The sequence below is a fragment of the Myxocyprinus asiaticus genome, chromosome 2, assembly GCF_019703515.2.
Source record: "Myxocyprinus asiaticus isolate MX2 ecotype Aquarium Trade chromosome 2, UBuf_Myxa_2, whole genome shotgun sequence".
NCBI lineage: Eukaryota > Metazoa > Chordata > Actinopteri > Cypriniformes > Catostomidae > Myxocyprinus > Myxocyprinus asiaticus.
In genome coordinates, this window is record NC_059345.1 from 12262995 (window position 1) to 12276934 (window position 13940).

Genomic DNA, 13940 nt, shown 5'->3' on the forward strand with positions numbered 1-13940 from the left:
ATTGTTAACAATTACAGACATGTCTGTTGCTTGCTTTTTGTGTATAATTTATTCAAAGTTGCTGCTAAGAGGGCCAATGTAAAGCTCACTTTTAAGATGGATGTGTAGGCTACAAAAAGTATATGACGTGCAGTTACCCCACATAAAATAAGTATTTTAATGTACGTAAATTATATTAATTGAAATTAATTGCAATTACAATATCAAGGGAAATAAACGTCAGTTATGATTTTAGTCATAATTGTACAGCCCTATTTGGGATCATTACTATTATGTAGACCTGCATGTTTGTTAGCTCTTTGTGAAAGACCCAAGGCACTGAATACAGTTCATGCACCATGCATGAGGACAACCAGGTGTGCTCTCAATTAAACCATGTGCTCTCAATGAAAAGTATGATGTAATGCCAAACTTAAGGTTCCTTGACTAGAGGTGACCTAAACAAGGGTTTGGGAATTTGATAGGGAATAAATTTATCACATCTGTTTTCACATATCAGATATGTTTCCATCACAGTGCTGTACAAGGTCAAGATGTTAAGATGATGTTACACTTCACAGCAATAGTGTCTGATATCAGATGACTGAAAGGTCATCTAAAATATGAGTGGTCCAGTTTTAATGTAGTTGTTTGGCTGTTCCGTTGTACTCTTCAAACCACTTTGTATTCATGGTGGCCAACATGCCTAGAACTGTTTTATTTCCCTTTCCTTCCTCATTTGATTCTACAAGAATTAGTATATTAATTAGTAATTTGTGATTAGTAGCCTAGTTGCTTTTTTAAGAGATGCATTTGTGGTTTAAAGCTTTTGTGTTGTATTCACAGAGTCTGACTGTATTTATGTTGAATAGATCCTGTTTGTACTACCTTTACCAAATTTTTCGCAAACAAAACAAATGGATCACTATCTGAACATCTGAGCTTTTTTAGCCTATGAAACACTCTATGGCCTGGCTTAGACATTGTTTAGCCTGAGGCTATGGAACAATCTTAGAAAATTGGCTTTTTCACTGGAGAAAAACAGCAGGAAGAAAAGGTCTTTTTAAAGAAAACACATTAGTGAGTAAACAAAGACAGACTAATTCCAGATGTTTTGATGCCAGAAAAAGACATGACAAATGGGACCCAGTGAGCCCAAATTCATATCAATGTATTGTGTAAATCCCAAGGGCATTTCAGTGCTTTGCTTTTAGTGGATTTGTAGAATAATTGGAGCCAAAAGTCTGACATAAATTCATTTGTTTGTGATAAAACAAATTTGATTAATAAGCTGCAAAAATAATTTTATTTACATTTTCTGAAAGAGGAAGGGCAAACATAAAATCCATATGTGCAGTGTTGGAAATTATATACATTTTAGTATTTGCGAATATAAGGAGCATATGTGTACTTTTTTCTGTTACATTTCTTTCATGTATCCAAGCTTAATATGCAACTGAATCCCTCCTGAGACCTGAGCGTGACTGCTGTGTACATTTTCCATTTTTATTTGTAATTAGTAGCACCTAATAAACATGCAAAAATAAATACATAAATAAATAATAATTCTAGAGCAAATAGTTTTCATAAATATTGATGGCAACATATGTGGACAGCGGGACTAAGTTGTGAAATTTTAAACAATACCAAGCTATAGAAGTCCATTTTTTTTATTATCTTGTTTGCTATGTTTCCAGAAGTGTTGAGAATTCATGTTTTTGAGACGTTACAGATATTACATCAGAAATTAGCATAATTAATTCTGATTCAAAGTAATTGCCAGTATCATCCAATCACTGCCAACCCTGTTAAAATAAAATTATATCTGAATCTATGTACTGATTACCATTCTCCCATGTCTGCCAAACATGTTGAGTGGTCCAAACATCATCTGCAGCCTAAAACTGAACTTTTGGTCAGATTTTATTAGTGAATGCACTTAGCTGCGTAAAGAGCTATAAGATGCTCCCTAGCTCCCTATTTAGTGAATGGCTTAACCTTATTTTCATCTTATCTCCATATAAAGCCTCTAAAAGCAAATGTTTCAGCTTTCAGATTATAGTCTCTAATTTAATTTTCAATATAATAATGCACTGTAAAGATAAGATTTCTAAGGAAAAAATGTGTTTAGCAGCGTGGCGTTTCATGATAAATTGCTCAAATTTAAAAAATGGCATATCGGATTAAATTAGAGACTGTAATCTTTTGACTCAAACAGGTTTAAATGTAAAAACTTAATTAGGTTTCTTTCTAGATGTAGTTTTGTTGGCATTTCTCCCAAAGACGAACACCGCTGTGGTCGGCGCCATGTTGTTTTGTCACATGACTCTGTACTCTGTAAAGTTTAACCCTTTACTGTCCGCACAGTTGGTTTAAATGAATTTAAATGATGCGTTGCATATAGCAAAGCCAAAATACAACGTCCACGCATGTGTGAGCAGAGTCGCACGAGGATAAGTAAGCCTTTTGTTGGTTGATTTCACCTAAATGAATTACGCTATGGCTCTGTGATGCTTTCAAAACATTTCTGTTTGTTTGAGCAGCCTACCAGCCCAAAACAGCAACATGGGATCGAACAATGGTTTGATTTTGAGGCGGGACTATACTATACTATACCCTAAACAATGGAAGATTGGGGGAGTTTTCTGGAATCTGTTTGAAAATGGTGATTATTTTTGCAATTCCACTTGGTGATGTTAGTTGTGCAGAAATCACACACTGCAGCTGTAAAATAGTACTTGAGGCACAAAGCCTGGGAGAGTGCAGCTGATTGAGACCGCAAGGTGGAAACCATTTATCATGCCCTTGAGCCTGTGTTTTAGTAGGTCACTTAACTTCAGGTGGAAAAATTAACCCTATTTAGCAGAATGTTCAGTGTTGACAGTGTTCTCCAAATTGGTCTTCCAGGGCCTGGAGATTGCCTAGGGTCAAAGGTCATTTTTTAACTTGACAACTCACCTCTGTGAGCAGTAGCGGTTCTAGCTTGTATGGCGCCCTGGGCGAAGCCCCCTATAGCACTTGTCAAAGCATAGGATTTGTCAAGTTTTCTCAAGAATAATCTGGTGAATAGAGACCAGTGCGGACAGACAGCACACTGTAGGTTAAGCCATTCACTAAATAGGGAGCTAGGGAGCATCTTATAGCTCTCTATGCAGCTAAGTGCATTCACTCATAAACACTGTTGACATGAAAACATGAAAAAGTCATGCAAGTCAAAATATGAGCAGTTAATCGGCATAGATCTGCTCTTTAAAGAGGATTGTGTGTATATTATATAGTTATAATAACAAAGAATTTATATTTATTTAGTTTATTATTATCAGTGTTGGGTAAGTTACTTAAAAATAGTAATCAACTACAAATTACTATTCAGATTACTGATTACTTCATTGAAAAAGTAATCACATTACTAATTACTTACGTTATTTTCTTAAATACTTTTCCGCTCAACAAATTCAACATAATGTATATAGTTCTTTCTTGTTTATTGTTACACACTAGTCATACATTCAGCACCTCACAGTTTTCCTTCACAATGACTCGTTTGTTGCACTAAATAAGCATGAAAGTATAGTTGACAGTGTTCTACAGTGTGACACCCTATTTTGCAACACCACTAATTTGCTTATTTTTAGTGCTTTCAATCAAAAAGATCATGTTATGTTTACATTAGTTCTATGGATGTTTAATGTTGACACTTTTTACACCGATGGCGCCCGCTTTCATGATCTCGCCTAGGGCCATTCAAACCAACGGGCCAGCCCTGACTTGTCGGCTAATCAAAATGATCTCTGCAGTTTATTTTTTAGTTTAGGCCTTACTTGTGATAATGTTCAGACTTGGATAGTTTATTACAAAAGCAAAGAGCAGTGAGTGTGTGCTCCCTTTTGTTTTACCCCAGTATTTGTAATTAAAGTAGTATAAAGTTGATTCAGGAGTTTAATACAGTATCTACAGAAGAACATGTACTGTGCATGCTCTATTAGGTACACTAATACAATAAAAATAATTCTGCCCGCATGAAGGTGATGTTTAGTCCAAACAGGCCCGCGATTTAAAATGAGTTCGATTTCCCTGTGGTTTCACAATTTGTTATGGGTTTATGAGATGGTCTGGATGAGTGTGAGACTCCTGGCCTGAATTTTCACCCCACTCCGACCCTTACCTGAGCCACAACCTGCAAGAATATAGTGTTTTGTGTTTATGCAACAAAATAAAGTGTAATAAAAAAAATTCTCTTTGCTTGTCTTTTCAGATGTTATTTGATCATCAATAGAGAGAGAGAGTGTGGATACTGACGTCATGTTCTGAAAACCCATAAGCAGTGTTTATGACCCTCTCAGTCTAGAATAAAGGAAATTTGAAGATGATTTTGCATGAAAACTTTCACCAGGCACAGCAAGCCCAAACAACTGTTCCTCAATTCAGTAATTCTCTCATATCAGCTAAGGTCTTGATCCTCATAAACTGAACAGGATGGATCCAAAACACTGGACAATTCTTCCTTTCCTTTTTCTGGGGCTTTTTCACCACATTCAGGGCTCTCTGGTGAAGATCAATTTTGGGCTCAAGGTAAAGAGGGGACAGTCAGCATTTCTGCAGGAGGAGGACCTCCAGTTTCATATACCCAAAGCAAAGGATTCCTGCAAGGTGGAAGTTGTGCTGATTGAGCCCATTACACAACGGGTCGGCACACTGTCCCCACAGGTAAAAACTTTTGTCCATTTTTTTAAAAAAGTTTTTTTTTTTTTTTTTTTTTTTTTTTGTGTATTATTCTTTTCTACTATCAACGTTAAGAGTTTCCCTCTAATTGACAGAAAGGTGGTTGTTACTTGTCCGATCAAAACTTGCCATAACCCTAAGTATGAGCAACAGTGATGCTTGCCTAAGCAAATCAAACAAATTTCATAGACATTTAGTATGTGGCTTTAGTTTCATGGCCCCTTTAGCTTGGCTGTGCACAAAACTTTTTTTTTTTTTTTTGCTCATTAAAGGTCATAATGTGTGCGACCTTTGATACCCATGTAATTAAATTCAGAGTAGCCTGTCATCAACACATGGTTGTGTCAAAATGATTACCTTGGACAGATCTGGCACATCCCTGCTGGTCATTAAGCTGAGATGCGTTCAGCTGCTTTTCACCTCAGGTTTGTGATGGATGGTCTGTGATTCATTACATAGTTGGTCAACACATCTGTTTTGCAGGCTGGTAATTGTGACCTTCTTCAGAAAGCAGCGGAAACTGAAGGCTGCTAAAACTCAAGTGAATTTGACACTGTGGCTTTCTGTCGGCCTCCCGACAGATCAGGGTTATATTTATATATTTCAAAAGACTACTTGTGATTACTATTGTAATATAATAGTAAATGAGACCTGCATCTCCCCCGATCAATGATTTTGTGGTTTCTTTGGCACACTTGTTGTCCTCTGTGTAGTTAAATGGGGGTCTGTAATCAACGCTGTAATTGGCTGTATTGCCACCAAATGAACAATTTGTGTCAATTTGTGTCATCGGCCTGTGTACCACGATGATATGTTTATGATAACCATGATAATAACATATGCTTATTTGTTTTCAAAATTTAAGTGGGACATTGGGCCTGTCCCAGTACCCACACTTGTGGTCTTTTTACTTGCCTAGTTAACAATGTTGGTCCCAGCGGGTTTTTTAAGTTTTTTTAGTCTTTAAAGACTGATTGTTGTTGGTAGTGGTGACTGTTAATAGCTTAAAATAGTCACTAACTACAGTATAAAGTGTACACACATTTTCATTTATCACTACTCTACTGGTTGTTTAGTTAGTATTGTATTATAGTAAATACATTTTTACGGTGTTACATTATGGTTAAAGTTATTTTCTTTCTACTCATTTTGATTTTCAATACTAGTTTTCAAATTAAATTGGTTTAACACTTTGGTACATAATTGCTGTAAAATGTGAAATATAAGCTGTTTCTTTCAGCTTAATTTGATCCTCAATACACTGCACAAATAATTTAATTCTATAAACCTGTGTGGTCCATTAATACTAATACAAACCATTTAAATGAGCCTATATGCTTTTGTTTGTCATTAATAAGAGACAATTAAAGAGTTACCTTTACACAACTTATCAGTATATGGTGTAGTGTTTTCATACAATATAAAATCCTTAAAAAGTATACTTCAAATTTCCATAAACATCCAGATGAGACAGAAAAGCGTGGTAGAAGTTAAAATCATTTTAATTAATTAATTTTAAAACAACACTTACTACTAAATCCTAATTACTATTCCATGCCACACTAGCAGATAAATACCCAAAATACCCAGCAGCCTTAAGTATTAGGCAAGAACAAACAATTAGATGAGTATTAGGCAAGGAGGACAAAGATAAAGAAGCAAAAACACATCCTGTGAAAACAGCCCTACAACCCAGCTAACATTTTTTGGTTCCCGGAACATACTGGGAACATCAGTTTTTGGTTATCAGAATGTTCCGAGAACAGATATTCTAATGTTCTTTTTTGGTTAGCCAAGAATTTTTTTTTTTTTTTTTTTTTTTTTTTTTTTTGCTTTCGCAGAAAGATAACGTTCCCTTTACTTTTGGAAAATGTTCCCCTAACATTCTCCTAACGTTCCCCTAACTTTCTACTAACCTCTATATTCCAGTATTCCTTCTGCAGCCTGTCAATAATCAATCTACAATCCATGTCTTTGTTTGATCCATTGTTTAATTAATCATTCAAATGAAAAAAATCATCATGACATTAGTGCAGTACAGTATTTAAATGTGGAAATGGAGATTGCAGCTACTGTACTCTTGGAAAATTACTGCAGATATAGGCTTTTTTATGACAAATTGATTGTTATGCTTGTTTTGTACACCTTTAGATAGAAGCATTTGATACATGAAAGTGTAGATAATAATACTTCAAACCATGTTGTGAACCATAACTATGTTAAACCAATTGGTGAAATGTAATGTGGAAAAAAAAAAAAAAAAAAAGCATTCAAGAATCATATAATATGTGCCTTTCCTGATGCAAGGGGAAGGATATAGCTGCAGGCAGAGCTCCAAACTGCCAGCAAAGATATAGTGAGCCCCTAACCTAACCCTTTCTTGAACCTTAACCATGACTGGAAGTGAAGCGCCCTACTGGAGTTGGAGCAACCCCCTTTTGTAGTAGCCACGCCCCCTTCTGGAGTAACCCCACACTCTTTTGGCGATTCCGCCCCCATTTGGAGATCTCAGGCCTGCAGCTATAGAGCTGTTCAGCTTGTAGTCCAAAAACCCAGAAAAAGCTGTATCATGGTTGACCCTGCACTCTGACCCCAGCTTAGCTGGGATATGTGAAAAAAAGAATTTCACTGTATATGTGCAAATGTGTGATTAATAAATAAAATTATATAAAAAAAAAAAAAAATTATAAAAATTCCAAGCTTTAAGATGTCACAAAGGGCTGGTTCCAAATTCCATAACAACCACCACGCCATAATATTGGATGCCACCACAGCCACAAATGAGTGTGAGCAATGAGCAAACTGGAACTTTCGACGCTATCCTCCTCTTAAATAATTGACCAGCGTGACGAGGCATAAACAGTTTGGATCTACTCTGCTAACAAAGAAATTTGGATACATTTTAATCATTATCTTGTTTACAGATGCATGGACCTCAATATTTAACCCACAAACCACAATAGGCCTAACGGTATCAACCGAAAACAACATAAGTATAATATGAGTTCTCAATGAATAATTGGCTTCTCTAATAATAATAATAATAATAATAATAGTAAATGGTTTTCTCAAAAGGGACAACAAATACAACAGCAGCATAAATAAAATAGGCAAAAAGTTAAATAATAAATAGTAGGCTACACAGTAATCTGCATAATTTATTCATGTCCATATTAAAGCCTATTTTTAAGATTTATGCATTGAATTTCAGGTTCATAAAAACATTCCATCCTGTTTGGCTAGCATTGTCAGGAATTTCATCTAAATCTATTTTATGCAGCATGGTGCAAAAGTTAAAATGTGATTAAAAATGATGAAAAACTCAACTGCAATGGTGACTACTGTACTTGACATAGTACATTTTAAGCTAAAAATCTGATGTTAAATAAAATTATGTTTATTGTTATTCGTCATCTTCTCAGATATAGAACACCAGCTCCAGTATTAAGATTGTGTTGTAATACTTTGTAATACTGTTATTTTCTGTTATATTTCTCACATTTGACAGGTTTTTGACTGTCACTTTTTTGCTGGCGAAGTGAAATACACTCATAATGGATGTCCTATCTTAGAAGAGGACACTGTTAAACTTCGTCTATACAGGTATGATTTTCCATGCTGTTTTAAACTAATATTATTGTATGAATAGTACATTTGTTCAATATTGCAATAGAAGTTGAATAGAATATGAATATTTAATTTGGACTTTTTTGTTATTGTTGTGAATGTGAACATTTCATAAAGGTTTGTTATTTAGATTTTCAGAGACAGAAACCTACACTGAGGTGTTCTCTCTTCATATTGAAATAATGGAACCTGACTGTAATGTGATTAAGTTGGGACCACAGAGTCTCGAGGTGCCAGAGTTCTATGGCCTCTCCAATGTTATGGATGGTAATGTGGTGTCCTTTCACTATGAGCACCGACATAATATTGAGTGCACAGTTTGGGTGACTACTCTGGAGACACATCTACCTGGTCATGGTCAGCTGGTCACTGGAGAGCCTGAGAAACCAGAAGGACCAAGAGGGGATGAACCAGATAGCTTTGTTCCTCTGCGAAGACAACTGGGTAAAATTGGAACAAACAATGCACACTATTTGCACACCAAATTTATTGGATTTGCTGATTGAGAAGTACAGTAGTATACTATGAAATATTTTCCAGTTGCACAAACATCATGGCTAAGGGTATACTGTATACACTACATACTGTCTCGACAATAAATGTGATTTGATTTGATTTTGACTCAAATTCATGTCAAATGTAAGCCCAAAGGCTGTTAAAATATTCCAATCAATTATAATTCACCTATAGTAGCCACAATTCCAATTGAGGGATCAACAAAATGCTTGGAACTTTATTACATTTAAATACAATTAAACTACTACAATATATTTTACAATTACTATAAATACACAAAATATTATGTACAAAGTAAAAACAAAATTATTTTGTATATTTAAACCTGTTTGGACTGGAAGGAAGACAATGGAATTTTGCAGATGGCATTTTATGATTAAAACATTTTACTACCACTTTTTCTTGTTTTATTTTATGATGTTTTTTTTATCAGTATTTTTTCATAATACATGAAAATACTTAAAAATATTTTGAATACATAACAGACTTCAATTAAACACCTGTTTGATTTATCTGGTCAAAATTAAATGGTTGCAATCAATCTATTTTTGATTTAAATAATTTGGACAATTTCCGCTGTCCTCCCTGCAGACAATAAAGCTAGAGCTCACTGTAAGAGCGACAACTGTCTAAAGGGACTGAAAATGCTAAAAATCATCAAAGTGCCCTGCAGTGATTTCCTCATGATGGGCATTCGCTACCATCATATTGACCCTCCATCTCCAGACATAGACTATATCGCCATTAGACTGGACCTCACAGACACGAGGAGCAGGAGCATCATCCAGGTATACATCCTACAATTAAAGAGATTTACTCACCCACTTTTTGTTCCAAACCAGTATGACTTTTCTTTGATGGAACACAAAAGGAGACATTAGGCATGTATGTTAAGGCTCCAGTAGACTCGCTGCAAAGTTCTACTTCATTCTTCACTCAGAGCTAAAAAGATGTTCAAAACAGTCAAGAAATGGTATACTGTTTGTTAACATTCAGACACTGGCCACGGCACTGGGGAGGCGTTTTTAGAATAATTTAAATATGAGGACGCACTGTTATCAATCACCACACACCTCATTCTATGAGTAGAATTCACATGAGATCAGTAAAATATGCTGTTTTAATCAATCAATGATGATTTAAAGTAATGTACTGTATATACAGTATATAATGTGTAATTTGTCATGTTTACATTCTGCATTCGTGATGCTAAAACGCTAACACGATAAATGCTGCCATAATATGCACCAGTTACCATCAATTATTGCATTTTATGATGACTTTGATACTACTGCAAAGTTGGGTGTATAATAGGGTACCAAACAGGTGTAAATGAGCAAAATGCAGACAAAAGAATGATGAAACTCAAATGTAAATGTGTGAATTCAGCTTGCTTTCAGCTGCAGAAGGTACATATGAAGCAACATATCAAACAACAGCATGAACTGGCACTTAAGAGTATTTCAGTAAATTTGATTCCTTTTGTATACTAATTTAAAAAAAAAATAACACAACATGGTCTTCGAAAAAACCTTTACGTGAATGATCATATAGATGTAGGTAAGTTTGCACCAGCTTTAGAACTCTGCACACCAGTGTGTTCATGTTGACTGATCTTAACTGACTGAAGAACAAACTTAGCTGTCAGCCTCAAAGTAGGTGGAGCACCGGGTCACACCCAACGATGACATGGACCAGTGGCAGTATGAAGGTGTTTACCAGCCGGTAAGACATTTTCCTTAGAGTCTGCGCTGCCGAGCTGTTTTGAACCATCAAAACAAACCAAATAACAGCTTCTTTATGGCCTGAATTTGTTCGCAATGATGTCACACTCATTCTGTTTTCGATTTTGCTTGAAATAGGCTGTAATGGGACCTTTAGTCTTAGTCTTCATTTACTTTCATTGCATCTTTTTTCCATACAATGAAAGCGAATGGTGACTGGGCCTGTCATTCTGCCTAACATCTCCTTTTGTCTTCCACGGAAGAAGGAAAGTCATATGGCTTTGGTACAACATGAGGGTAAATAAATGATATCACAATTGTTCCATCCACATCACTTCCAGTCAGAGCAGGCCTGGATCCCTGTGACCATTAAAGACGCTGTGCCCAATCAGCCACCCAAGCCTGCCTTTATGTCCATGTTCATCTTGGAGGTGGACCAGTTCATTTTGACTCCACTCTCCACGGCGACACTGGATGCGGAGGACACTGAAACGCCCAACCAGAGGCTGGTGTTTAACATCACTAAACCTCCTAGTGAGGGCTTCATCACCCATCTGTCTGACCACACCAAACCCATCTCCTCCTTCACCTGGGTGGATCTCAATGATATGCTGATCAGCTACCAGCCACCAAACTCCAGCCACACACAGCGCCGGAACTATGAGGTAACAGTACTAACATGAGCTTCAACAGAAGTTGCTCTAAAAAATATCCCTTTCTTTCTGCTAACTCAAGCTTTGAATTTAAGCTTAAGTTTCAAGTTTACTTAACTATTATCCTGCATTTAAAGGGAAACTCTGTCATAATTTACTCACCCTCATTTTATTCCAAAACTATATGACTTTTGACTTTTGTGGAACTCAGAAAGAGATGGCAAAATGTTAGCTTCAGTCACCATTCACCATCATGAAAGTGAAAGGTGACTGAGGCTAACATTCTGCCTAATATCTCCTTCTGTGTTCCACAGAAGAAAGAAATTCATATGGGTTTGGAACATAAGGGTGAGTAAATGATGACAGATTTTTCATTTTTGGGTGACCTATCCCTCAAGTCATTAATTGTTCATTTCTGTTAGGTAGAGTTTGAGGTGCATGATTTCTACTTTGAGAAGAGCCAGCCTGTGATGGTACATGTGTCAGTCAGGACAGCTGATACCAATGCACCAAGGGTATCATGGAACATGGGTATGTACTGTATAATGCAACTTTCTCATACTGTATACATCACACTACATCCACTCTGTTCCCATTACTTTATTTTAATAACACTGTCATAAAAAGTATGTTTGCAAGGTAGAGGGCTGCAAGCACAATACAATTAATGTTTAAAGGGGTCATGAAATGAAGCCATTATGGACAGCACGTTTCATCTGCCGGGCTTACGGCTGTTCAGAGCGGATCGTGTTGCGGAATCATCGGGGAAAACGAGAGGCGGTGGAACATGCTTTTACATAATGAAAATTGGTGTATATATGTAACAGTGTTGAAGAAGATGTGCTGTCATAATTTAGAAGCACTCTTCATCAACTGTAAGCCTTTCTATTCGCCACAGGAGTTTTCTTATTTTATTCCGGTGAATGTGTACATCCCGCCACAAGCATGTGTGAATGCAATGTTGCAACAGCTAGCTATTCAGATCACAGACACAGAGCAACAACACCCAGACTCACTTATTATTATTCTGTCGGTGAATTTTTCTGTACTCTAAAAAGCTGAAAAAACAATTTTCAACATACGATCCTGCATCTGTGTGGAAAGGCCTGAAAAGCATCACCAAGTACAAGACACCTCCCCCACGCCCTGTAGAGAATCAACAAATGGCTAATGAACTGAATGTGATTTACTGCAGGTTTGAAAAGTCCAGTCTCACACCCATCCCCTGCTCTGATCTTCACTTCACACACACACCAACACCTCCTGGAACCCCCCTCCTCCCCCCTCCTGCTACTCAGTCTGCACTTATGATCTGTGAGGAGGATGTGTGCTGGGTCTTTCGAAAACAAAAGACTAGGAAAGCTTCAGGCCCAGATGGTGTTTCACCTGCCAGTCTGAATGTCTGAATGCGCGGCTTTGTTGTTCAGGTGACGCAGGCGAGGAAGACGAGCCAGTGCGCTGATCAAACTCTGTCGGTGGGGCTTTCGAACAACGCTGCCGAGCATTCATCTTGCGAATCTCCGCTCTCTTCCTAACAAAACAGACAAACTACATCTCCTCACCCACACAAACAAGGACTTTTCAACCTCTGCTGCCTTGTGCTTCACAGAAACCTGGCTGAGTGAAGCCATTCTGGACAGCGTGTTACCGGGCTTCCAGCTGTTCAGAGCAGATCGCATTGCGGAGTTAAAGGGGAAAACGAGAGGTGGTGGAACATGCTTTTACATCAGTGAAAGTTGGTGTACAGATGTAACAACGTTAAAGAGGATGTGCTGTCCTAATTTGGAAGTGCTCTTTATTAACTGTAAGCCTTTCTACTCGCTGCGGGAGTTTTCCTCGTTTATTCTGGTGAGTGTGTATATCGCGCCAAACGCATGTTTGAATGCTGGTTGATCAAATCACAGACATGGAACAACAATACCCGGACTCAGTTATTATTATTCTTGGGGATTTTAACAAAGCAAATCTCACACGTGAACTGCCCAAATACAAACAGCACATTACATGCCCCACCAGAGACAGGAACATACTGGATCATTGCTACATAACAATAAAGTATGCATATCACTCTGTCCCTAGAGCAGCTTTGGGACTCTCTGATCACTGTCTGGTTCATCTTCTTCCAACCTACAGGCAGAAATTAAAATCAACCAAGCCAGTAGTAAAGACTGTAAAGAGATGGACCAATGAAGCAGAGCGAGAACTACAAGCCTGCTTCAATTGCACGGATTGGAGTGTTTTTGAGGCTGCAGCCACAGACCTGGATGAGCTCACAGATACTGTTACATCATATATCAGTTTCTGTAAGGATATGTGCATTCCTACTAGGACTTATTTAAAGTTCAACAATGACAAACCGTGGTTTACAGCAGAGCTCAGGTAGCTTCATCAGGCCAAAGAGCATGCTTACAGGGGTGGGGATAAAGTCTTGCACAATCAAGCCACTCCACACTGAACAATGAAATCAGAGTGGCTAAAAGAAGATACTCTGAGAAGCTGAAAAACAAGTTTTCAACTAACGACCTTGCATCAGTGTGGAGTGGCATGAAACAACTCACAAATTACAAGACTCCTACCCCCAACCCTGTGGTGGACCAACAACTGGTTGACAACTTGAATGTGTTCTACTGCAGATTTGAAAGGCCCAATCTCATACCCCACACCCACTCTGACCTTCACTTCACACAAACACCAACACCTCCTGCAACCCCCCTCCTCC

The 13940-nt window shown here is 37.4% G+C and overlaps 1 protein-coding gene across 2 annotated transcripts in view; it reads left to right on the forward strand.

Moving 5' to 3' along the window:
• The window catches only part of LOC127412858 (FRAS1-related extracellular matrix protein 1-like), a 58316-nt gene that overhangs the window by 8572 nt on the left and 35804 nt on the right, over window positions 1-13940 (forward strand). For both annotated transcript variants that reach the window (XM_051649540.1, XM_051649543.1), the window contains exons 2-7: window positions 4235-4686; window positions 8210-8304; window positions 8459-8772; window positions 9436-9632; window positions 10910-11233; window positions 11644-11752. In XM_051649540.1, the coding sequence (XP_051505500.1) occupies window positions 4456-4686; window positions 8210-8304; window positions 8459-8772; window positions 9436-9632; window positions 10910-11233; window positions 11644-11752 (1270 nt within the window). In that variant the 5' untranslated portion in view covers window positions 4235-4455. The remainder of the gene's footprint in view (window positions 1-4234; window positions 4687-8209; window positions 8305-8458; window positions 8773-9435; window positions 9633-10909; window positions 11234-11643; window positions 11753-13940) is intronic.